At 47.9% G+C, this 25,492-nt stretch overlaps 1 protein-coding gene across 3 annotated transcripts in view; it reads right to left on the bottom strand.

Moving 5' to 3' along the window:
• Positions 1-7,331: 7,331 nt before the first annotated feature.
• Slc44a2 (solute carrier family 44 member 2) overlaps positions 7,332-25,492 on the bottom strand; it is a 32,238-nt gene continuing 14,077 nt past the window's right edge. Inside the window, exons 1-23 of one of the 3 annotated variants that reach the window (XM_040729748.1) lie at positions 24,775-24,927; positions 24,251-24,299; positions 20,339-20,412; positions 20,155-20,239; positions 19,893-19,977; positions 19,679-19,789; positions 19,521-19,581; positions 19,318-19,441; positions 19,142-19,225; positions 18,942-19,054; positions 16,486-16,617; positions 16,035-16,134; positions 15,858-15,950; positions 15,420-15,504; positions 14,205-14,467; positions 14,038-14,132; positions 13,198-13,301; positions 13,040-13,113; positions 12,809-12,879; positions 12,544-12,632; positions 9,673-9,757; positions 9,108-9,263; positions 7,332-8,623 (exon numbers count right to left, since the gene is read on the bottom strand). In XM_040729748.1, coding sequence (XP_040585682.1) covers positions 9,154-9,263; positions 9,673-9,757; positions 12,544-12,632; positions 12,809-12,879; positions 13,040-13,113; positions 13,198-13,301; positions 14,038-14,132; positions 14,205-14,467; positions 15,420-15,504; positions 15,858-15,950; positions 16,035-16,134; positions 16,486-16,617; positions 18,942-19,054; positions 19,142-19,225; positions 19,318-19,441; positions 19,521-19,581; positions 19,679-19,789; positions 19,893-19,977; positions 20,155-20,239; positions 20,339-20,412; positions 24,251-24,299; positions 24,775-24,811 — 2,124 coding nt within the window. In that variant the 5' untranslated portion in view covers positions 24,812-24,927 and the 3' untranslated portion in view covers positions 7,332-8,623; positions 9,108-9,153. Of the gene's footprint in view, positions 8,624-9,107; positions 9,264-9,672; positions 9,758-12,543; positions 12,633-12,808; positions 12,880-13,039; positions 13,114-13,197; positions 13,302-14,037; positions 14,133-14,204; positions 14,468-15,419; positions 15,505-15,857; positions 15,951-16,034; positions 16,135-16,485; positions 16,618-18,941; positions 19,055-19,141; positions 19,226-19,317; positions 19,442-19,520; positions 19,582-19,678; positions 19,790-19,892; positions 19,978-20,154; positions 20,240-20,338; positions 20,413-24,250; positions 24,300-24,774; positions 24,928-25,492 lie in introns of those variants that run through there. The other 2 variants (XM_040729750.1, XM_040729749.1) reach the window with 2 other exon arrangements.

Genomic DNA, 25,492 nt, shown 5'->3' with positions numbered 1-25,492 from the left:
AGGGAGACAAGACAAGTTATCAGATAGACAGTGCTTTCTTGATTTTGCTAGTGATTTACTTAAAGCACTACTTGTTTTGTGTGTGTTGGTGGTGGTGGTGGTGTTTTTTTTTTTTTTTTTTTCCTCTTTGGGTTTTTCAAGACAGGGTTTCTCTGTGGCTTTGGAGGCTGTCCTGGAACTCGCTCAGTAGACCAGGCTGGTCTCGAACTCACAGAGATCTGCCTGCCTCTGCCTCCCGAGTGCTGGGATTAAAGGTGTGCGCCACCACCACCCAGCTAAAGTACTACTTGTTGTAGGAATTTACCAGAGTCATTGTATCCAGGATAAATATTAGAATGAAGTTGTTTTTTAAAAAGTACTTTGACTCTTTAATCCCAGCACTCGGGAGGCAGAGGCAGGCGGATCTCTGTGAGTTCAAGGCCAGCCTGGTCTACAGAGTGAGTTCCAGGACAGCCTCTAAAGCCACAGAGAAACCCTGTCTCGAAAAACCAAAATAAATAAATAAATAAATAAAAGTACTTTGACTTTGGAGAATACTTGTAGAAAACAATGATTGTTGGCAGGAGGTGATGACACACACCTTTAATCCCAGCACTCAGGAGGCAGAGGCAGGAGGATGTTTATAAGTTTGAGGCCAGCCTGGTCTACAGCGTGAGCTTCAGGACAACCAGGGCTACACGGAGAAACCCTGTCTCAAAAAAAAAAAAAAGAAAGAAAAGAAAAGAAATAGTGATTGTTTTGCTGAAGATGCATTGCAGCCGTCCAATAACTTTGGTAATGAGAAGCCTCAGACACACTTGAGGCTCTTCTATTATTGTGTATTGCAAATGATACATCATAAAGGACTAGAGTCATGGGGGCATGTGACTCTCCTTGAGTAAGACATGTAAATTAGATGATGAACCTTGATTGAGAAAATAATACACATGTAGCACGATGAATAAAGATCCAGAGACAGATACTGCGGTTCAAACTTCAAGTTGAAGACCAGAGAAGCAAAGCAGCCAAGCCAGTAGATCTTATCTCTACCCAGCTGAAATGACAATCCTGTCTCCACAAATCCTCAGAGGCAAAAGCTCTCAGTTCCTGCCTCCTCGTCCTTTTACTCCTTTCTCCGCCCAGCCATATCCTACTGTCTCCACCTCCCTAGTGCTGGGATTAAAGGTATGTAATCCTAGGTTCTGAGATCTCCTTTGTGTAAACTGTTTCTTTTATGACTAGATCAATTTCTTTCTTTCTCTCTCTCTTTCTTTCTTTCTTCTTCACAGAGATCCTCCTGCCTCTGCCTCCCGAATGCTGGGATTAAAGGTGTGCGCCACCAATGCCTGACTTACTTTACATTTCATTAGTGAGTTTCTTTTCTGAGTCTGGTAAACAAGGAAAACTATAACTATACTATCTAGTATTCAATTCCCTCAGAGACCCAAGAAGGAAACACTATTAACTGAGTAAGCAGGAAGTATAAGCAAGTGACTTCCAAAAACTGTTAGAAATGATACAACATCTGGCTGCCTGGACAGTCACCCAAGGTTCCTCTACAATGTTGGGCATCCGTCTTCAGCCATAGGCCTAGCATCTCTGACAGATTTTTCTGTGAAGCAGGATTTTCTGAATAACTGTGTTGCTTTGTCTTGGGAAGCTTTTGCAGTCACTCTCTTTTGTGTTCTGTTTATCAAATTTGGACAGCAGTTAAGGCAAGGGCATTTTCTTGCCCAGTGGCTAACTTTTGCCACAAAGAAAGTAAATTCCATGTGGAATTTCTTCAATGTCCATCATCTTCTCTGAAGTAGATTAGTGTCACCAGGAACAGACATGTCTCATTGTCATTAAAAATACCTCTGCTATTAAAATATTTTAAATGACACATTCTGTAGATCTCTGAAGCATTTGAAGACGACTTGTCTTTCTAAAATATATCTCTGTTTGACTTTGAAAACATACCTAGCCGGGCGGTGGTGGCGCACGCCTTTAATCCCAGGACTCGGGAGGCAGAGGCAGGCGGATCTCTGTGAGTTCGAGGCCAGCCTGGTCTACAGAGCGAGTTCCAGGACAGCCTCCAAAGCCACAGAGAAACCCTGTCTCAAAACCAAAAAAAAAAAAAAAGAAAAGAAAAGAAAACATACCTAATGTGATTACAAGTTTGATTGCAACGGGTGACTAATTACTCACCTACATTTCCTTATTATCTTATATAATTGGTAAGAATAATGTTCAAGGAGTAGAAATTTGCATTATATTGATAAATGAGCAGTATAAGTACAATACCTTGAACAAGATTAGAAATATATATATATAGTATGTTTTAAGAAAATTAATAAATTAATCTCGGGCTGGGGGGATGGCTCAGAGGTTGCTCTTCCAGAGGTCCTGAGTTCAATTCCCAGCAACCACATGGTGGCTCACAACCATCCGTAAAGATATCTGGTGCCCTCTTCTGATTGTAGATGTACATGGAGGCAGGACGTTGTATTCATAATAAATAAATAAAATCTTTAAAGAAAAAAGAATATTAATCTCAGCCAGGCGTTGGTGGTGCACCCCTATAATCCCAGCACTCCAGAAGCAGAGGCAGGTGGATCTCTGTGAGTTTGAGGCCAGCCTGGTCTACTGAGCAAGTTCCAGAATAGCCTCCAAAACAATACAGAGAAACCCTGTCTCGAAAAACCAAAAGAAAAAAAAAAGAAAATTAATCTCGACAAGCATTGGTGCTGACCTTGCTTTTAAAGGCCTAATTATCCTTTTGCATTGAGAATTAGCATTTTCAAAAGCTACAATTTCAATTATTGTTTTTCTAGCTTCTGAATCTAATATCATTCTTTTTACTGCTGATGACAGACTTTATTATAAATCGATGAACGCTTCCTTTGGACCCTGTATAACTTTCCTAATGATTCAATTGTTTTTCCTGCTTCTCCAATTCTGTCCCAAGCATTCAAAGCTGCTGCACAGCATAAACCCAAGAGATGATCATCATGATCATCATATAGACATTGCCTTTCTTTTTTTTTTCTGTAGCCCAGGCTGGTCTTGAACTCACAGAGATCTGCCTGCATCAGCCTCCCGAGTGCTGGGATTAAAGGCATGCATCACCAATGCCCAGCTAGACATTGCCTTTCTAAAGTAGCATAATCTCCTTCTCCAAGAAGAGATATCCATATCTCTTGCTTTAGCTTTTTTGTTCGATATTCTTAGCTTCTTCTCTGAGCCAAGGAAACCACAGTAAAAGGTTCAGGCCACTATCCAATCTATAGTGATAGCCCTATTACAAAATGACCACAGGTTTTCATCTGCTTCACCAGAGTCTAAGGCCATTAAAGGCAAGAGATCAGTTAGTAAGTATAGGGGAATTAGAATGGTATGGTATAATGGGAAAAGAGTAAGATATTGCTGGGCGTTGGTGGCGCACAACTTTAATCCCAGCACTTAGGAGGCAGAGGCAGGTGGATCTCTGTGAGTTGAGACTAGCCTGGTCTACAAGAGCTGGCTCCAGGTCAGCTTCCAAAGCCACAGAGAAACCCTGTCTCAAAAAGAGAGAGGGAGAGTGTGAGGAAAACAGGCCCACAGAACAAGACACAAAACAAGATACAAAAAAAAGCAGGCGATTAGGAGACAGCTCAGTGCTTACCCTGCTTCATGGCACAAATATTGCCGCATGCCCCTTGAGGAAGAAAAATCGCTCTTGAATTGTAGTGAGAGTCTGGTCTCCAGAAGAAGTCAGGCGTTTGGATAAGGGCCTCCATCCCTTCAGGGGCTTGAGGAGAGCTTCCGCTTGCTAAAAAGAAGTCATTCTCATTATCTCTGGCAAGAGGGACCTGTGGCCCTTGCATTGATGTAGGAGGGATCCTGGTGGAGTTACTGAAATTAGGAAACTAGGCATTTAGATACTAGCTGAACTTACTGATTTTGTCTCAAGAAAAAATGCTGTAAAACATTAAATCTGGTTTCAAACTTGCCTGAGTCTAAACTACTGTGCAATTATAGAAAATAAAAGGTGTAGTTTTTTCCCTAAGTGGACAGCCATCCTGATCAACCTCAGACTGTGTCTGTCCTCTCCTTCCCTTTGCTGAGTCCATACCTCCTCCTCTATCACTTGCTATCTGGACCAGAATGACCTGGAAATAACCAAAACAATAAACGGGTCTTTGTCCTTAACAACCCGCTGCCTTCTGAGTAGCTTCTGTACAATCCCTCTTGCTTGACCACCTCACCTTGTGGTTTTAGAGTATAAAGCAGGGACACAAACTGGACACAGGACCGAGACCTTTCTGAAGTATGCCTGGCTTCAGTCCATGACACCTCTTCTATTCTCTTTGGTGTTGGAGTGCTTACTCCACAAAGATTCACAAAACACAGACAAAAACTCACACACATAAAATAAACTAAAAAAAAAAAAAAAAAACTCGACGGGCGATGGTGGCGCACGCCTTTAATCCCAGGACTCGGGACGTAGAGGCAGGCAGATCTCTGTGAGTTCAAGACCAGCCTGGACTACCAAGAGAGTTTCAGGACAGCCTCCAAAGCCACAGAGAAACCCTGTCTCGAAAACAATAAAGATAAAAACACTGGTAAAACTCTCTAAATCCTCCTCATCATAAACCAATTAGTCCTGAAGTTTCCTTGTGCAGCAGAGCCACAAATGTCAAAACGATGAACATAATGGAGCCCTGGCTTGCATTCCCCTCACTGAGAACAGAGCTGGAAAGCAGCACCTTGGGATTTCAGTATCTCAATGGATTCTCACCACTGGCCCCCATCCCAAAACAAACAAACCTGATCTACAGAGTGCTAGGATAGGCTCCAAGTCTACACAAAGAAACCCTGTCTTCATCTGCCTAGCATGTGCAAAGGTCCTGTTCAATACTTTTACTGCAAAGGAGACACAGAGACAGACAGAGACAGCTGATAAAATTGAGGTGTTTTTTTTTTTCTCCAGGAGCCAAACGATTGGCTAGAAGCAATAACAAAATCAGGCACCAGAGGGCAGCAGTATGCATGTAGTCTGACAGCCAGACTGATGTCAAGCTAAAACTAAGCGTCTTACTTATGAAGGCACTTGCTGCGAAACCTGAGGACCTGAGTTCAATCCCCTGGACTCCCCCCATACTGGCACATTCACACAGTTAAAAAAAAATGTAGTTGGAAGGTATGGGGCAAGCCTCTAATCCCAGCACTCAAACGGCATAGACAGGAGGATCTCTGTGAGTTTGAGACCAGTCTGGTCTACAGAGCGAGTTCCAGGACAACCAGGGCTACATAGAGAAACCCTGTCTAGAAAAGCCAAAAAAAAAAAAAAAAAAAAAAACCACACACACACACAAAAAGAAGAAAAAAATAAGGTGCTAGAGAGATGGCTCAGTGGTTAAGAGCACTGACTGCTCTTCCAGAGGATCCAGGTTCAATTCCCAGCACCCACATGGTGACTCAGTCATCTATGACTCCGGTTGCAGGGGATATGATGCCCTCTTCTGTCCTTGTAGGCAACAAGTATGCACTTGGTACACAGACATCATACGTAGACAAAATACCCATACACATAAAATAGATTTTAATTTAAAATATTTTTTAGATGTATTTATTATATACACACTGTTCTGCCTGCATGTTGAAAAAGGGCACCAGGTTTCATTATAGATAGTTGAAAGCTACCATGTGGTTGCTGGGAATTGAACTCAGGACCTCTGGAAGAGCAGTCAGTGCTCTTAACGACTGAGCCACCTCTCCAGCCCTAAAATATATATATATATATATTTTTTGGTTTTTCAAGACAGGGTTTCTCTGTATTGTTTTGGAGACTGTCCTGGAACTCACTCTGTAGACCAGGCTGGCCTCGAACTCACAGAGATCCACCTGCCTCTGCCTCCCAAGTGCTGGCATTAAAGGCGTGTGCCACCACCGCCCGGCAATATTTTTAAAATATTTATTATTTCTTGCTGGGTGATGGTGGCGCACACCTTTAATCCCAGCATTGGAAAACAGAGGCAGGATTTCTGTGAGTTCCAGGCCAGTCTGGTCTACAGAGTTGAGTTCCAGGACATCCAAGGCTACACAGAGAAACCCTGTCTTGAAAAACAAAAACAAGTTACTATCTCTTAAACTCACTTGTGTATTTGCATGTTCATATGTGCACGAAGACCAACTGGTGTCAGAGTCCCTGGAGCTAGTTACAGGAGGTTGTGAGTAACCTGATGAGGATGCTGGGAACCAACCACTATCCCCTGTGAGAGCAGAGTAGTATACCCATAACCCCTGAGCTGTCTGTTCAGACCCCGTAGTTTTGTTTTTTTGTTTTGGGGTTTTGTTTGTTGAACTATTTTAAATGTGCAGGTGCCATGTGGGTGCTGGGCATTGAACCCAGGTCCTGGGGAAGAGCAGCCAGTGCTCTTAACCACTGAGCCACCTCCCTGGATTCCCCACCTCACTCAGCTTGCATTTTAAAAAACAAATAAATAACCAACCCAACAATTTTTTAGGGCTCACAACTGTTTATAATTTCAGAGGATCCAAAAACCCTCTTCTGGTCTCCAAAACCAAGGAAGCACACATACAGTGTAGACACACTTGTAGACAAAACATCCAAATGCATGCAAAGTGTAAACAATGAATGTATTCTGCTCTCAGAGGAACACCCACATGTGGCTCTTAACCACTGTTAAGTTCAGCTCCAGGGACTCCACCACCCTCTTCTGGCCTCCATGGGCAACTGTGTTCACATAGAATACATTCACAGACACACATAAAATAAAATAAAATAAAATAAAATAAAATCAGCATCGGGCAGTGGTGGCACGCCTTTAATCACAGCACTTGGGAGGCAGAGGCAGGCAGATCTCTGTGTGTTCAAGGCCAGCATGGTCTATAAAGCTACACAGAGAAACCCCGTCTCAAAAATAAATAGCTGGGCGTTGATGGCGCTCACCTTTAATCCCAGCACTCAGGAGGCAGAGGCAGGCCAGGCAGGCGAGTTCCAGGACAGCCTCCAAAACAATACAGAGAAACCCTGTCTTGAAAAACCAAATAAATAAACAAATAAACAAGCAAACATAAATAAAAGCAGCTGTCCTCAGTTGTGAGATGTCAGGTACAGGGGCAGAGTTACCGAGCTGGGAGGAGGTAGGACATGTGACTGTCCCTGGACTCCCAGTCAGAACCTTTTATTCATTCGGAGTCTACAGGAGACTCAGCAGAGGCAGCTCTGGAGGTGAGATCAAGGCTGGATTCCAATCTCTCCTCTTTCCTTTGAGCAAACTGCCATAGCTCAGAGCCACCCAGAGTACTGGAAGCCCTTGTTCCCAGCAGCTTCCCACACTCCTACGACAAACAGGACGGTCAGGGTCTGTACAAGAGGCACTTTATTAAGTGTTGGAATGCAATTGTGAAAGCACAGGGCTGGAGACAGGAGAAAGGGCGAGGGCACACACCAGGCAGGCACAGGAAACCGAGGGACCCCAGGCCGGAGCCTCTGTTTCCCAGGCCCTGCTGTCTTACTGGTAAGCAAGGGTCGACGGGACGGGACGGTTGAGCAGATGACAGTAAAGAGGAGGGTTGTCAACAAGTTTGGCAAGGAGTCTTGTGTCAGGTGAAACAAGGCAGGCCTGGTTAGCTCAGCGCACACAGCACACCCACCTCAACCCTGAACCCATCCCTTGAGGGGACTCAAGTTTCCTGCAGACAGCAGTGTGGATTACTGGCAGAGAAAGGGGTGGGGCTGCAGGCCCTGTCCTCTTCATGTTTTCCATTAAGAAGCCATCAGTCAAGGACGCTCTGGAGCATCTAACCACAGAGGCTTCTTTCCCAGAGCCACTTCCAACCACCACTCACCCCTCAAATGGGGCCCTCCTCCTCCATCCTGTCTCTCTATCAGGAGGGCCCCTTCAGCTCTGGGTGCACACTCCTTCCTGTGACCCCCCAGCCGCCCCAGGCTGGAGGTGGGGCTACAAATGAAGGCACTCGGTGGGGTGGCTCCGTCCACTGTGGAGCTGATGGAATAAAAGCAGGCAGACCCCTCACTGTGTGTCCGCATTAGGAAGTAGGGAGAATGAGAGGTGCATTTTTTGGCCCTTGGGCTGAATCAGCCTCGGAGATCCGATTCTGTCCTGGCTGGAGCAGGCAGGGTTGCTTGGAGCAGGGGTTCACGGAGCCCACTTGCAGGGGCTCTTTCATCCAGCCTTCCCCTCTTGGCTGGAAGGGGCACAGGAAGTACAAAGAAACTTGCTGCAGATGTCCTAGGGCCATCTCCCACCCTTGAAGTCAAGTTATGTCCCCACATTGGCACCATCTATGCCAGTGAGAACTGCAGGGACCCGTTCTGTCCCATCTTCCAGGGCTCCATTGAAAACTCCCAAGTGTCCCTGGGCACAGGAAGCGATGCCCCAAATCCTCTCAGTCCCTGGAAATGGGAGCCCAGGGAGGGTAGCAGAGAGGCAGTGATGTGACTTCAGGCGAGTTCTCTGAGCTGGGGACCCAGACACTTAGCAAGCACCGGGTCGCAGCTTCCTGAGAGGCTGGCGCAGATGTCTTTAGGACTCTGCTGCCTTCTTGTTGCTTTTATTCAAGAGTTTCTTGAGAGAGGAAGACATGAAGTAAGGCCTCTCAGCTGAACCGTCGTTTCTCTCCAGATCCTCCACTGTGGACAGAGCCCCAAACAGGCAACATGAGAAGGTATCACAGGCAGCGGTCAGGACGGGGAACAGGGAAGGGAGCAGAGGCCACAGAGAAGTCAGGGTAGAAAGCAACACAGAAGAGCAGGGCGCAGCAGCACGGCCTGTGACCCAAGGTGTTTAACAAGTTGAGACAGAACCACTCCAGGCTTAAGACCTGCTTCCACAGTAAGTCCAAGGCCAGCCTGGCCAACGGAGTGAGACACTGTCCCCAAATAAAGAGTAAACAAGGCAAGGGGCATAGTTCAGGGGTAGAGCCCCCGCCTAGAATTCTCCAGCAAGGGGCTAGGACATGGCTCAGTGGCAGAGCACTTGCTTAGAATGCCCCAGTGGGAAGGTGGGGTGTGGCTCAGTACAGGAATGACTGCCTAGTCCTGGAAGGGGGAGGGGAGGAAATGACTACAGGAGCCCCACATTCCCAGTCAAGTAGGCCCCATCACATGCACAAACCCGGTCTCCAGAGGCCCCCTGGCCCGCTGCCAGTCTCCCTCACTCTCTACTCCTCCTCCTGCTTGCCCGCCTGCGAACTCAATAGGATGTGTCTCAGCTCGGGCGACATGAAGTAGGGTCGCTCCTGAGAGCCGTCATTCCTCTCAAGGTCCTCACCTGGGCCCCCCAGGCACCAGCAGGGGGTGAAAAATGGGGTGGTCAGGAAAGGAGGGGGTGGAAAAGGGAGGCAGAGGAAAAACAGGGGAGAAGCCAGCAGGCATGGGGGAGGGCACGGGAAGAAAAGACATGTGGAGACCAGAGTTAGTAGCAGCATGGACCCTGCTCTAATTCCCAACAAAGCCAGAAATTACAAAGCCAAAGACCCAGGGGATAGGAGGGTGAGGAACAGTTAGCTCTGTGCATGGCAAGGAAGTCAGAAAGGCATGCACTGGCCTAGCAGAAGGGACACCCAGGACCTCAGGGAACTCTGGGGTGAGGGTAGTGCTTTCCCGGGGAAGTATTTCCTTATCAGGTGGGGAGAAGGGGTGAGGGCCCCCTGTTGGGCTGAGACAAAGGGGTCACTCACAGAAACAGAGGAACAATGTGTCCACACACATGCCGTAGACGCTGAAGAAGCCATGTGCGATCATATAGGAGCCAATGATCACTGTCTATGTAAGAGGGGACATTGCGTTTCAGTCCAGCGCAGTGCAGAACAACTCACTGTCAATCTGTTCTGCCTAGGCTGAGACCTCATGAGCCCAGAGGCTGTCTGCAGTTGTGGCGCTTAGAGCAAGTCTCATGCCTCACCTTTAAAAACTCTTTTTACCCATTAAAGAAAAAGATTATTATGGCCGGGCGTTGGTGAACTCAGGATCTCTGAGCCATGTTTCCACCCCTCTTTGTACCTTTCTTAAAAAAAGATTTATTGGGGGGCTGGAGAGATGGCTCATTGGTTAAGAGCACTGGCTGCTCTTCCAGAGGACACGGGTTCAATTCCTAGCACCCACATGGAAGCTACCATCTGCAGTTCTAGGTGATCTGGTATCCTCACACTGGTGCACATAAAATAAAGTTAAATAAAAGTATTAAAAAAAAAGATTTATGGGGACTGGAGAGAGGGCGCCGAGGTTAAGAGCACCAACTACTCTTCCAGGGGTCTGAGTTCAATTCCCAGCAACCACATGGTGGCTTCCAGCCATCTACAATTCAATCTGGTGCTCTCTTCTGGCCTGTAGGCAGAACACTGTATATGTAATAAATAAATAAATCTTTAAAAAAAAGATTTATGTGTGTGAGTGTTTTGCCTGCATGTTTGTATGTGTACCACATGTGTTGTGTGTCTGATACCCATGAATATCAGGAGAGGGTATCAGATTCCCTGGGATTGGAGTTAAAGATGGTTGTAAACCACATGTGGATGCTGGGAACTGAACCCAGGGCCTCTGCAAGAGCCACAAGTGCTCTTAACTGCTGATGCATCTCTCCAGTCCCTTAAAACTTATTTTTGTTTGGTGTGGTGGTGCATGCCTTTAAATCCAGCACCTGAAAAGCAGGGGCAGACAGAGTTCCAGGTCAGACAGGGCTGGAGAGTAAGACCCTGTCTCAAACAAACAAAAAACTACTATCAGGTCAACATGGTTACAATAAGTAAATCTTTCTCGGCTTTTTCCCAGTGAAAAAGATTTATTTTTGATTACGCAAATGCACCTGAGTGCAATTGCCTGGGGAGGCCAGCTGGATTAGCAGGCAGCCGGAAGCAGTTGCTAGGAATCAAGTCCTTTGCAAGAGCAGCAGCCTTACTGCAGGCCACTGCTCTAGTCTTCTGGCTCCGCTTTCTGAGTGCTGGGTTGTTGGTGTGTGTCAAGGCCAGGTCAGTATCTGCTGTCCTCTCTCTCCACTTAAGTCTCTCCATTATATACATGTATGTATGCATGTATATAATGTCATGGCATGTGCACATACCACAGTGCACAAGTGGCAGTCAATTGTCTCCATCCACCATGTGGCCCAAGGCACAGAATCCATGTCTTCAGGTCTGGCAAGTTACTGAGCCACCTTGCTAGACATTTACCTTAGTTATTTGAGACAAACTGGTGCTCACTGATTAGCTAGAATGTTTGGTCAGTGAGCTCTGGGGACCCTCACGGTACTAGGATTAGAAACGCACAAATGGTATGTGTGCTTGCATGTGTGTACCATTCTGTGGCCCAGGCTGGATGTGAACTCACAATCCCACCACAGCCAGTCCAATCCACCCTTTTTTTTTTTTTTTTGGAGACAGTCTCATACATCTCAGTCTGACCTCCTAATACTGAGCAGCCAAGGGTGACATGAAACTCCCAATACTCCTGCTTCTGAAGACCCCCCCTTCACACTGTCCTAGCTTCACCCAGCTGCAGTTTTATGTGTGTTTGGGGCATTATGGAGTTGAATCCTACATTCCACTGGGTCTGTGATCTCAGGACGTTGGAGGATCCAATGCAAGGAGAGCCTGAGTGTAAGGCCAGCCTGAGTTGCACAGCAAGTTCCAGCACTGCCTGGGATATCTAGAAGATGTCAGTGGATAAAGTACTTGCTATGTAAAACTGAGGACCTGAGTTCACATCCCAGCACCCATGCAGATGGGTGTGGTGGCCCCCGCCTATAATCCCAGCACTTGGGGCTGATGATGGCAAATCTCTAGGGTCAACTGGCAACCTACACTATCCAAAAATCATGGGGTTCTTGTTCTAGCAGGAGACCACCAGATCTACCAAGGAATTCACCCTGATAGTAACCCTGGGCCTCCACATGCATACAAGTCACATGTATGAACAGGCATACTCGTATGCACAAACTATGAGTTACTTTTTTTAATTTTGTTTTTCAAGAGTCTTATGGAGCCAGAGCTGGCCTTGAATTCACTTTGTAGCTAAGGATGACCTTGAATTTGGGTTCTTCAACCTCTCTTCCTAGTGCTGGGGTAACAGGCATGTGCCATCAGGGTCATCACTAGAGAATGTCCCTGTCATCTACACTGTAAGGCCTGGCCTGGCTGACAAAATCTGGCTGTATTCCTAGAGTGTGGGAGGCAGGAAGATCAAAAGTCCCTCCATCCATGTGCCTTGTATGCAGTAGGTACTCTGTAATACTTAAGGACCAAATAACCGGTGGCTGTCCCACCTCTAACTTTCATCAAAGGAATCTAAGCAAATCCTAATTCATTCACCCCTGGTTTTTTTTTGTTTTGTTTTGTTTTTTTGTTTTTTGTTTTTTTGTTTTTTTCAAGACAGGGTTTCTCTGTATTGTTTTGGAGGCTGTCCTGGAACTCGCTTGGTAGACCAGGCTGGCCTCGAACTCACAGAGATCCGCCTGCCTCTGCCTCCCGAGTGCTGGGATTAAAGGCGTGTGCCACCAACGCCCGGCTCTCACCCTGTTTCTACCCAGACCCTGATCTGTTCCCCAAGGTCCTCACCAGTATTGGAACCCAGTAATAGTTGAGAGGCGGAGCTGTGTCTTGCACAATTCTGATCCGATGCGTGAAGAAGAAGAAGGCCAGGATGCCTAAGATGGGATGAAGCAAGATGGCTGAGTCCCCAAGGAGGACTCAGCAAGATGGTCTGAGCCTGACTCCAGTTTACAGGTCATCCCCAGTCCTCCATACCCCAGCAGGGGCAGTTTACAGGCCATCCCCCAGTCTTCCATACCCCAGCAGGGGCAGGCCCAGTGGTGTCACTCACCCACACTACCCACAATTAGAAGTTTGCCCAACAGGAAGAGGAAGTCAGTGACTTTGTCCAGGACGGCCACCCTGTAGGGGAGAGTGAAGGGATAAGTGAATACCGACTCAGAGCCTGGGAGAGGAGGCAGGGTAAGTGCAGGGCTGGCTGAGAAAGGGGCTGGGGCAGGGGGAGGCTGGGAGGTGAGATGGGTCAGGCAGAGAGGCTGGGGGATGGAGGTGTGTCCCTAACCTGATGATATTTCTCATAAGCAGGAAGAAGGCATTCCTGGCTGAGGTGCAGAAGTTGGTGCCATAGACAGCAATCTGGAATGAAGAGAAGTTCTGAGGCTTGTGCGACAGACATGGGGGGACAGCCCGCCCAGGGCAGCACACAGTCTCCTGGCTCACCATGATGTAGGCATTCCTATTCAGGAATTTGATAAACTTTTCTAGGCACCAGAAGCAACACTTGAGACAGACCATGAGAAACTTGGCAAACTTGTTCTGTGCAGCTGAAAAAGAAGAGAAGAGAGGAGAGGAGAGGAGAGGAGGGGAGGGGAGAGGAGGGGAGGGGAGAGGAGGGGAGGGAGAGGAGGGGAGGGGAGGGGAGGGGAGGGGAGGGGAGAGGAGAGGAGAGGAGAGGAGAGGAGAGTTAGGGGTGGCAAGAGACTGGCCTGGTTTGGCAGAGATCCCGAGAGTCAGCAAGACAACCAAGGACTGCAAGTCTGAGGCTAGCCTGAACTGCGAGGCTAACCTAGACAATGTAGAAAGACTGCCTCAAAATCAGTCCAGGTGCTAACCCATAAAAGGCATCTCCAAGGATAAGGAATTAAGGTCATCCTTGGATGTTTAGTGAGTGGGACACCAGCCTTTTAAGTCAAGATAGTTGCAGGTGGTGATGTATCCCATCAATCGTAACACTCAGAGACAGTAAATGGACCTGTGAGTTCTAGGCCAGTCTGGTCTACATACGGAGTTTGAGGCCAAACACAGTAAAAAGTTGTCTTAAAAAACAAAAAGCCTTAGCCCAGCCTGGATAGCCAGAGCCAATGGCCCACTGCTCCTCCGGGACCCACATCTTAGCAACAGAACTCCAAGCAGTTCAGTTGGCTCTGCTAGCTGCTACTCTGCTCCACGCTTTCCTCAAACAGAAACCCAGCAGAGGCTTAGCTCTGGACCCCACCCCTCTAGCAAGACCCGATCAGGACCAAGCCCAGGCACTAACTGAAGCTACAGGCACAGCCGTACCTTTCAGACGCTGGTCCAGGTACTCCAGTATCACTCGGATGATTTGCACGATGGCCAGGATAAGTGAGCCGAAGGCCAAGGAGCCCGTGTGGTACCTGGAATCAAAAGCGTTCAGTCAAATGAGGTCCCTGTGTCCCTTCCCTTTCCTCCCCAATACTCCTCTTTACCTGAGCGCTCGGCTAAAAGCAGAGAAGAGGGGGAAGGCAGGCATGTCATCAGGCTTGTTCATGGCCCAGTAATAGGAGGCAAAGGCCCCGGCCAAGGTCACCTGGCCCAGTGCCAGCACGAAGTTGGCCAACCAGAAGAACATGAACACATTGAAGATCTGCAGACCCAGCAGGGCACGGTGGTAGGTAGACTCGCCACCGTAGAATGCAAACTGGCAGCGGCCATTGGGACACTGGCGGCTCTCATTCACTGAAGGGAAGGTCTGGAGGAGTGAGGAACCCGAAGAACACAGGGTCAGAAGTTCAGAGAGACTGAGTGAGGCTGGACCACAGGGCAGGTCCTAGAAGCAAGACTACTCATTACGGAAGCCCAGAGAAAGGTGGGGGGCCTGAGGAAATGGCATGGGACTTAAGGATGAGGACTTAGAAGCCGGGAGGTGGTGGCGCACGCCTTTAATCCTAGCACTCAGGAGGCAGAGGCAGGCAGATCTCTGTGAGTTCGAGACCAGCCTGGTCTACAAGAGTGAGTTCCAGGACAGCCTCCAAAGTCACAGAGAAACCCTGTCTCGAAAAACCAAAAGAGCCGGGCGTTGGTGGCGCACGCCTTTAATCCCAGCACTCGGGAGGCAGAGACAGGTGGATCTCTGTAAGTTCGAGGCCAGCCTAGACTACCAAGCGAGTTCCAGGACAGCCTCCAAAGCCACAGAGAAACCCTGTCTTGAAAAACCAAAAAAAAAAAAAAAAAAAGAAAAACCAAAAGAAAAAAAAAAGAGGACTGAAGTTCAAGCCTCCAGCACTCACTCCCATAAATAGTTGGGCGTGGCCTGTGCCAGCATGTAGCCCCAGTGCTGCTGTGGGGAGCTTAGCTTCTGATTCATTGAGAGATCTGTCTGAAAGGAATAAGGCTGAGAAATACAGAGCAGGGCACTCTGCAAACACATGCATGTACATACGACACACACACAGACATCAGAAGTCAAGAAAAGGGTAGAGGAACAAAAACTGACTCCATAGAGGGGAAAGATGAACACAGTTCAGTATGTAGGGTGGGGAACAGCCCAGCCTTGCCCTGAAAAATGACCAAACCCAGCAATGGCTTGAGAGCTCTACCCCACTCAGCTGAACACATATAGCAAGTGCCACATGTTTGCAGAATGATCTTCAAGGGGAGGCTGCTGGGGCAATGCCTGCCCTCCCCACGATAGGGATGCCTACCTCTGGGTTGCAGGTTTTTCCTAAAAGCGGGCAGGATGTGTCATCAAAAATCTTGTACACAGCTACATTAGAGGTAGACAGGAAGCTGCAGGCTCATTAAAGAAACTGAAATCTGTGGCTGAGAATCCAAGGAGTTGGGGGAATCCAGGAGTAGTGGCTCACCCTTGTAATCCCAAGGCTTAGGAGACAGAGGTAAGAGAAACACTGTAGACCAGGCTGGCCTCCAACTCACAGAGATCTGCCAGCCTCTGCCTCTTGAATGCTAGGGTAAAAGGAGTATATACACCACCGCTGCCCAGCCTGGAAATCTTTAAAATAAAGAGAGCCATGGGGGAAGGACCAAACCCCCCAACCATGGTCCAACCCCACCCTGAGCTGCAGGACATTTAGGGACATTTGTCCCTGGGGGCCACAGACTGACAACTGAACAATGGATACACAGCTGTGCTGGCCCAGTAGGCAATGCAGAGACACAAGAGGAAGAAAGTCACCAATGGGTAGAGGATGGAGCACATGACATGTCCCACAGCCCTGGGGAGAAACAGAGACAGACATCAGGGCCAGATGTCCCAGGCTGAGACCCCAGGCTGAGACCCCAGGCTCTCCAGACCCAACCTGCTGGCTTCTTTGATGAGGGCTATGGCGATCAGTATTCTCTTGCGAAGAAAGATGAGTAACAGGATGATAACCACTTCTAGGATGCTTAAAATGATCACTGTGGAGAAGGGTGGGCAGCCGTCAGGATGGCTCCTCAGCTAAAGACACTTGTGGCCAAGCCTGATGAACTTAGTTCAGGTCTCAGAACCCACAGGTAGAAGCAGAGAACTGATTCATGAAAAATCCTCTGATCTCCACATAGCAGGGCTTTGGCATAGATGTCCCCTCCCAACAAAGAAAGATAGTATATAATTTTTAAAAATTAAAAGTAATAAAAAATGAAATTGATTTAAAAATAAATAAAATAACACACAATTAAATGATTTCTGTAAGAACTGAGAGTGAGCTTTTTGATTTCCCATAATGAAAGCACGGGGGGGGCCGGGGCGGGGCAGATGATCCTACTCACTGAAGGCCATCCAGGTCTGCCGTAAATGCAGGTACACTCGGAGGTCTGTCTGGAAGCCAAGGTCCACCAAGGAAATATCAGATCCTGCCTCTCCCCTCAGTCTGGAGTACTCCATATAGCAGTGAAATATGCCTGTATATAGATAGCCACAACCCAGACAGAAATTTTCTTTTTTGTTTATTTTTTGAGACAGGGTCTCACTAGGTAGCCCTGGCTGGCCTGGAGCTTGCTATCCGACTGGGCTCTAGCCTGATAAATGGATGGAAGAATTAATGGGTACTGGGATGCCCTCCTACCCGATGACAGCCTGCAGTCAGCGAGGCTGCACTTGAAGACAGTATTAGGAGGCAGATCTCTACATACAGTTCCAGGCCAGCCAGGGCCATATACACTGAGACCCTGCCTCAAAATACAAAACAAAAATCAAGTCACCCAAATTGCCAACAACAGCTGAAACCATGATTAACAAGAACTTATTTTTGCTTTGTTTTGTTTTTTTTTTTTTTGAGACAAGGTGTTACTATGTGGCAAGATTCAATTCAAATTTATACCCGTCTTTGCAGAAGACAACAGGCATGTACCACCATGCTAACACAAATGTTTTGGTATCTGGATCTTCAGGTTGAGTTCCCAAGCATTTTTCCTTACAGGAAGTTTAAAAGGAAAAAAAAAATCAGAATACGGGCCAGAAACAGCTCAGTAGATAAAGGCACCTGCAGCCAGACCTGGTGACCTGAGTTCAGTCCCTGGCACCCACATAGCACAAGGAAAGAAACCACTTTTGCAACTTGTCCTCTGACTTCTGCACACACATCGTGGTACATGTATAGGCACGCACATATGCGTGCACACAGACACATACAATAAATGAACATGGCATAAAAATACAAGAGAGCCAGGCATAGTGGTGCTAGCATTTAGTCCCAGCACTCCAGAGGCAGAGGCAGAGGCAGGTGGATCTCTGACTTTGAGGACAGCCTGGTTTACAGAGTGAGTTTCTCGAACTCCTCCCCCCCAAACAAACAAGCACATCAGAAGAAAACGTAATCGGAACATGGGCCACTGGCTCATGCACCGGGCCTCTGCCCTCTTGATAACAACCTCACATTACTACATCACTACCTTCTTATTGAGTCTCCAACTAGGAAACATTCACTATTCCCATTAGATGGCGGAAGTAACTATGCACAGGGAGGCTTAGTCATGTGTTCTAGGACAGAGCTAGTACCCTTAGGTACTACAGTGCACAAGCCTACTACTCACTAGACTAAGCAGATGTCTTCACAATGTCTTTTGTTGTTAATTAAAATGACAAACCAGGTCCTGGTTCTCATGGTTCAGAGGAAAATGTTTTCTTTTCTCTTTTTTTGTGGTAAGTGGTCTTGCATGTGCTAGCATTATAACACTGAGCCAGGATGCCAGCCCTCACTGGGGGATTCTAGGCAGAGGATTGTTGGGGACTGCTAGAACCTTGAACAAAATGGAGTCTGTCAACCGTTTCTTGGCCTTCCGCCTACGTGACTGCGAGCACACATGCCCTTGAGACAAAGGAAAAGGCTAACCATTAAAGTTAAATTTACACAGGGCAGCCCACCCGCCTAGCCAGGGGAAATACCCTTACAGAGCAATTGTCTTTGTTAACAAGATTATAGCGTTCTGCTGTACACTTCCTACCCCTCCCTAATTCCTGCACCTGACTTACGCTGACAAGCATTTGTGGAATGCAACTAATGACTGATGGAAAATTACAGCTTTGTCTTTACCGTATTTGGTGTATATTTGAATTGAGACTTGATTGACATGCTTGTACCACCCCCCTGAGGTCCTTCCTCTATAAGTTCCAGCGCGCCCCAAAAAATAAAGGCTCTTGATCAGCGAACGTTGTCTTGAGCCTGTTTCCATTAACCTCTTGAAGTTCACTTTCCAGATCGGATCTGCTCGTGAAGGCCCACTAAATTAGTAGCGACCCTCATCACCTCACCCCCGCGGGTCGGGGGTCCCTTCCCGGGGGTCGCAGAGGATCTAATGCTGAGCCACAACAACAGCCCCTCACTGGAGGGAAACAGGGAAGTTTAGCTCCAGCAAGTTGGATTTCAGCCAGTCTCTCTTGATGGGCCCTAGCTGCCTCAAAGTACCTATAGCAGTAGCACTGTTGTCGTGAACATCTTTACAAAGATGTCATTTAAACAATGAAAAACATCTGAAGGCTTAAGATGACTTTGTTTTGTTTTGTTTTTCGAGACAGGGTTTCTCTGTATTGCTTTGGAGGCTTTCCTGGAACTCCCTCTGTAGACCAGGCTGGCCTCGAACTCACAGAGATCCACCTGCCTCTCTAGTGCTGGGATTAAAGGCGTGTGCTCTTAAGATGACATTTTTGATGAGCTGTCACCAGGGCAAAAGGCATTGGCACTGTGTAGACCCTAGGCAGGGAAGATCAGAAGGAAGGGGAGACTCACCATAGCCAAGTACCAGGATCACCATGACAATCATCACCCAGACCATAATGCCTGCCAGGAACCGCAGCAGGACGATGAACAGGAGACTCAGCACCATGGCAATGACCAAACCTCTGGGGGTAAGACAGGAGCATAAGTGACACTGTCCTTATGCTCACAGATGTGGTAGCCAGGGGACAGCCACCTTCCTTCCAACTCACATGACAATCCAGTACCAGGATACAGTGTAATCTTCAAATATCTGCATGGCGAGCTGCCGAGCCTCTAGAACCATGTTGGCCTTCCTAGGGGCGGAAAAGACTCAGGTCACACCCAGGGAAGCCAGCTCCAGTCCCACCCCAGGAAATCCAGGGATACTAGAGGGCTGCCTTCTCACTTGGCGCCCTCCACTAGTTCCGTGATGTTCTTCCGGATGCCATGTCCATTGTCATAGGTCGTCTCATTGCCCACCATGAGGACCCCTTTATTGGCGTGGATGGCTGGGAAGCACCGCTGGGCCACTGTGGGACCAGAAGGAACTCTCAGATGAACCCTGCAGATTCCCCAGTGTCACCTGACCTTGTGATCCCCAATACTCACACGGCTTGCTGGGGATGATAACCGCTGGACACTCCTCGTCTCGGAGCACCTCAGGCACTCCCTGCAGAGAGAATGGGAAGAAGTGGATATCAGGAGGGCGCCTTCCCTGTCCCTTCCCATGTCCCCTCCCTGGACACTGAAGGGGACTTTCTGCTTACTTTATTGTTCTGGAAGCCTGGCACACAGAACTGCTTGTAATAGTCAAAGTCACGAGAGTGGCGTGCATTCAGAAAAGTGAGAAAGTGGTCCGGGCACTGCTTCACACAGATCTGGGGGAGTGGAATGAAGCAGATATGGAATCACGACACTGAGACCCCACCCAGGGCAGAGGTCTCCTGATGTTCATGAGGAGAGAGCTGTGGGAAATGTTACCTGAGGGGTGGGACACTGAAATTCCAGCAGGACCAGGGGGCTGGCACACTTCACGATGTTGAAGTAAAACAAGAAGGGTTTGTTCCTGGGGTTGGAGGAGGGTGAACAGAGTTGGTTAAGACTTCGCACCTACTGGGCCCAGAGAAGGCTCAGGTCAACCTGAGTTCCACCCCTGGGAATCACACGATGGAAGAAAAGTACAGACTCCCTGACTTCCACATGGGTATTGTGGCTTAATATGTGTATTAATAAATAAACTCACTCATTTTTTGTTCCCTTCTGCCCACAGAACTGGCCCCGGCTATCAGTAGGGTAGATCACCTTCCGAGGGTCCCCATGGGTCCAGGCTGTGGAGAGACCCAGGGATACCGAGGTTCTGTCACTTCAAAGTCACAGCACTACCCTGTACCCAGAGGCTGTGCTGGCACCTCCCTCCCTGCACTTACCTATGATGCCCACAGCCACATAGCCTACAATGGCCAGGAAGAGCAACACACAGCAAATGACATCTGTGCAACCCCTGGGGAGAGAGTGGCATCAGTACATGTAACCTTATACACACTCCTTTTTATGAGGAATCTGAACTGTGGACTAAGGCCTAAAACTTACTATGTAGACCAGACTGGCCTCAAACTCACAGAGATCCACCTACCTCTGCTTCCCAAGTGCTGGGATTAAATGTGTGTGCCACCACATCTGGCCCAAGTGTGCTTTTGAAATTTTTTACTTTTATTTATGCATATGGGTGTCTTAGCCTGCATAGTATGTCTGAGAGCCATGTGTGCAGCTAGTGCCTGTGGACTCCAGAAGAGGGCATCAGGCCCCTGAACTGCATGCAGGGTTGGGAATTGAACCTTGAGTCCTCTGAAAGAGCAACCAGTGCTCCTAAAGGCTGAAACATCTCCTTAGTCCCAGGTCATATGCTTTTCCTCCTTCTATGTTTCTTGATTTTGTGTGTGTGTAGGTTAGAGGACAGATTTAGGAGTTGGTTCTCTCTACCATGTGGATGCTAAGCTTGGTGGTAAGCACTTGGCTTGTTTTTCAAGACAGGTTTCTCTGTGTAGCTATAGACCAGGCTGGCCTCAAACTCACAGAGATCCACCTGCCTCTGCCTCCCGAGTGCTGGGATTAAAGGCGTGCGCCACCACTGCCTGGCTCCAACCAGTACTTTTTTAAAGCCATTCCTCCAGACTTTTTTTTTTAACCTGTTTTTTCTTAAGACTTTATTTTGCTGGGCGTTGGTTGTAAGCCACTATGTGGGTGCTGGGAACTGATGGTGATTGATCTTCTGTGTATATGTCTCTCTTATTGGTTGATGAATGAAGCACTGTTAGCCAGTAGGGAAGCAAAGTAGGTGGGATTAGGAGTCAAGGAGGATTCTGGGAAATGTAGTAAACAAAAGACTCCATGTGATCCAGGAAGGAAGTGACACAGCAGGGCAGAATCAGTATATAAACAAGGACAAGCAGGAAATCGCTCTCTTCTCTTCTCTGTGGAGATGCTGAGCAGATGTAATGTAGACCCCAGAGGAGTAAGAGGCCCCTGGACCGTTCTCCAGTAAGATAAGGCCACAAGGAAACACATAGATTACTAGTTATGAGTTAATAATTAAGTCAGAGCTAGCCTGTAAGAAACCATAGCTAATGGCCAACAGCTTAAGAACTAATATAGCAGTCTGCGTGTTTCTTTGGAAAAGAGAAGGGCAGTGGGACCTAGCTGGGTCAGAGAAAACTCACGTTACAGGGAACAAATCCTGGTCCTCTAGAATTGTAACAAATGCCCTTACCTGCTGAATTGTCTCTTTGTCCCTACATTTTTTTTTTTGAGACAAGGTTTCTCTGTATTGTTTTGGAGGCTGTCTTGGAACTTGCTCTGGAGACCAGGCTGGCCTTGAACTCACAGAGATCCACCTACGAGGCCTCCCGAGTGCTAGGATTAAAGGCGTGTGTCACCAACGCCCGCTGTCCCTACATTTTTTATGTATATGTCTATGTGCCTGTGTATAGGTAGAAGACAGAAGACTACACCGGAGCTACCTGACATGCTATGTGGGAGCTGAGACCCAAACTCCAGTCCTTATGATTGGTTAGACAAGTGCTCTTAACTGCTAAGCCATCTCTCCAGTATAACACAAATAAATAAAAGACCCAGACAGATACTGGGGTTCAATCTGAAGATCAGGGAAGCAAAGCAGCCAGCCACTAGCTCTCACCTCTATCTCAGGCTGAAAGGGCTGATCCACACACCAGCTCTTCATCGAGTCTCAAACTTTTACCTGTCCTCAGTGTGGCTGGAGAATGAATGCCTCTCTGAGACTTTGCTTCTGTCTTACACACCTCAGCAAGCTTGCTGGCAGCCATGGTGTAACAGCTGATCTGGCTTACTGCCCTTGTACTTTTTACTTATTTCACACAAGGCCCCACGCACTCAAGGCTGCCCTCAAACTGGCTACATCATCAACTTCACCTTGACCTCCCATCCTCCTGCCTCCACTTCCTGAGTGCTTAGGCTATAAGGTTTTGCCAGGTCATACCCAGTGAGTGAATTCAGTGTTGGAATGGACATGGGGCTTCCTGCATGCCAGTTAAGTACTCTACCAACCAAACCTCATCTCCAGTCCTAGCCTTAAAAATAAATAAATACAAATCTGAGGTACTGAAGACATGGCTCAGAAGTGAAAACCTCTTGTTGCAGGCTAGGCGTGGTGGCGCACGCCCTTAATCCCAGCATTCTGAGGCAGAGGCAGGCGGATCTCTTGAGTTCAAAGCCAGTATGGTCTACAGAATGAGTTCCAGGACAGCCAGGATTATGTAGAGAGACCCTGTCTCATAAGCAAAGCAAAACAAATAAAAAGCCCTGTTGCTCTTCCAGAGGACGCAGGCTCAAATTCTTAGCACCTACATGGTGGTTCACAACCATCTGTAACTCCAGTTCCAGGGGATCTGATGCCTTCTTCTGACCTCAGTGGGCAGCAGGCACGCACATGGTGCACATACATGCAGGCAAACACACACATAAAATAAAGAAAACAAATTCATTTGAAATTTTGAGAAAAGATCTCTGAAAGTCACCCAGGCAGGTCTTGAATTTTCTTTTTAAAAAAAATAGTCACCAGCCAGGAGGTGGTGGTGCATGCCTTTAATCCCAGCAAACAGGGCAAAGGCAGGTGTTCAAGGCCAGCCTGGTCTACAGAGATAGTTCTAGGACAGTCAGGGTTACACAGAGAAACCCTGACTTGAAAAACCAAAAAAATAAATAAAAATTAAGAGTCACTAAATAAACAGAGAGTGGTTAAAGAGACAGCTCAACGTTTAAGAGCACTGGGTTCGGTTCCCAGCACCCACCTGGAGACTCCCAGTCCCAGGGGATCCACCCCCTCATTCTGGCACCCTTGGATATCAGGAACACACACACAAAGCAGCCATAAATGCAGGCAAGACAGCCATACAGTTCCAGGGAATCTGAACCCTCCGTCAACCTCCACACGGTGTGCATACACATGCAAACATTCAGACTCATTGAATTAAATCTAAAAAAGTTTAAGTAGAAGCAGCACATGACTTTAACCCAGGACTCTGACAGGTTATCTCTGTGTAGATCTGGCTATCCCAGAACTCACTTTGTAGACCAGGCTCAGGGCTCTCTTTATTAAATACTACTTTTATTATTAATTTGAGAATTCCATGCAATATATTATGATTTTATTAATCCTATCCCCCAAAACACTGAACTTTTTCTTGCCTCTCAAGTAGTTGGGATCACAGGACAGGGAAGCCACGAATAGCTCAGACAAAATTTTGTTCATGTGTACAGGGCTCATGCAGAGGCAGGTGGATCTCTGTGAGTTCAAGACCAGTCTGGTCTACATCAAGAGTTCCAAGACAGGCAGAACTAGAAAGAAAGACTCTGTCTCAAAAACAAAAATATCCCACAAAACTAAACAAACAAAAAGAAGGGGTGGGAATGTCACCCAGTGGTAGAGAGAGGGAGGGAGCCAGGGTGATGGTTCAGCAGATAAAGGCAAACTTTTTGGGATCTTTGGGACCCACATGATAGAAGAAAACCAACTCATGAAAGCTGTCCTTTGACCTCCACACACGCACAGTGACAAATGCATATCACGTCCATACATACAGGCAAACACGCACATAAATATATGTCAGAAAATAAAATAAGAAGGATCCGTGTAAGGGCAGGGCACAATTCCACTCCCAGGTCCACTGGGAGAAGTCTAGAACATTAAGGAAACCAGACTTGAATCATACTGCATTGGTTTGCCTTGCTTTGCTGAAGAACGAGCTGTTCACAGACACTCTCCCATCCTCTCCCCTCCTCCCCAGGAAGGCAAGGCCCCCTACCTGTTGTAAATGGGTCCTTTGAAGGTGGGGTCGTATTTATGCGGCGTCCCTGAAAGTCAACAGGATTAAGCAGGGTGAGAAGATGACACAGGCAAGGAAGCTGGGAGACCCAGGGTCCCCAAGTCTTAAGATGTATCTGCATTCCACCTCCGGGGGACTACACCCAAGCTCCGAGGGCATCAGAGACCATAGCAGGGGCTACAGTCCCTGGGGGTGACCAGCTGACTGATAGGCTTGCTGTCACCCAAGGGAAATGCCTGGAAGGGCTTACAAGGACCAGAGCTAAGAAGGCAAAGTTCACTGTGGAGAGATGCAGGTGTTCTGGGGATGGAGTGCAGCCCTGGTCCTAGGTAAAGGAGAGCAGAAAAGTGGTCTGAGGCAGCTGTGGGAGATAGCATGGGACTGAGGGGGGGGCCGCACAATTGCGATTCAAGTGCAATTACTCCCCCTCCCTTTTGTAACCGTGCCTGAGAGCCCAAGGTCCGGGCTGCTGTCCCCGGTGTGCACAAGGAGGGCTCGCATACCGTGCTTCCCGTAGTAATGCTGCGAATCCTTCCCCATCCCTGCGGTGCAGCCCCTAAGGCGCCCTGACGGTCCCGCGCCCTCCCGGACACAGCCGCCACCAGCAGCAGCAGTTCCTCCAAACAGAGTGGCTGGCGGGACGGCCCAAACCGGTCAGACAGGCCCCAGCCAAATAACCTAGGGGGAGGGGCCGACCTAGAGGGCCGGGTGGGGCCGCAGCTGCTCCTGCCACTCACTGGAAGGCCGGATTTAGCCGTTCCTGCCCCCCACCTTCACCCAGCCCCCACCCAGGAGCCTGAGGTGGCTCCTCCAAGCTCTGGCCTCATCATGCATCCACCCACTCACGAAACAAAGCATCCAGGGGTACCTGTTTCTCAACTCTAAAAGATCACCCCGATTGCTCCATCATGCAAGATGGAAATTGAGGCACAAGGAGAAAAGAAAATAGGCAGATATCTGGGTCGTAGTGGCGCCCACCTTTGATCCCAGCACTCAAGAGGCAGAGGCAAGTGGATCTCTGAGTAAGGGGTCAGCCTGGTCTACAAAGCAAGTTCCAGGGCCCGAGGCTACACAGAAGAAACCCTGCCTGTCTTGAAAAACAAAACAACAACAAAAAACAAGAAACCTAAGAGAAAATATTTGGGCTAAAACTCAAATAAATGGATGAAATGGTGGTCTACTAGAGTTTTTTTTTCCTTAGAGGGAGTCTTGTGCAGTTTA

This window comes from Mesocricetus auratus, unplaced genomic scaffold (genome assembly GCF_017639785.1).
Source record: "Mesocricetus auratus isolate SY011 unplaced genomic scaffold, BCM_Maur_2.0 Super-Scaffold_100022, whole genome shotgun sequence".
Classification (NCBI taxonomy): domain Eukaryota; kingdom Metazoa; phylum Chordata; class Mammalia; order Rodentia; family Cricetidae; genus Mesocricetus; species Mesocricetus auratus.
Note: the sequence above shows the minus strand (reverse complement) of the source record. Positions and strands in the feature narration are given on the sequence as shown.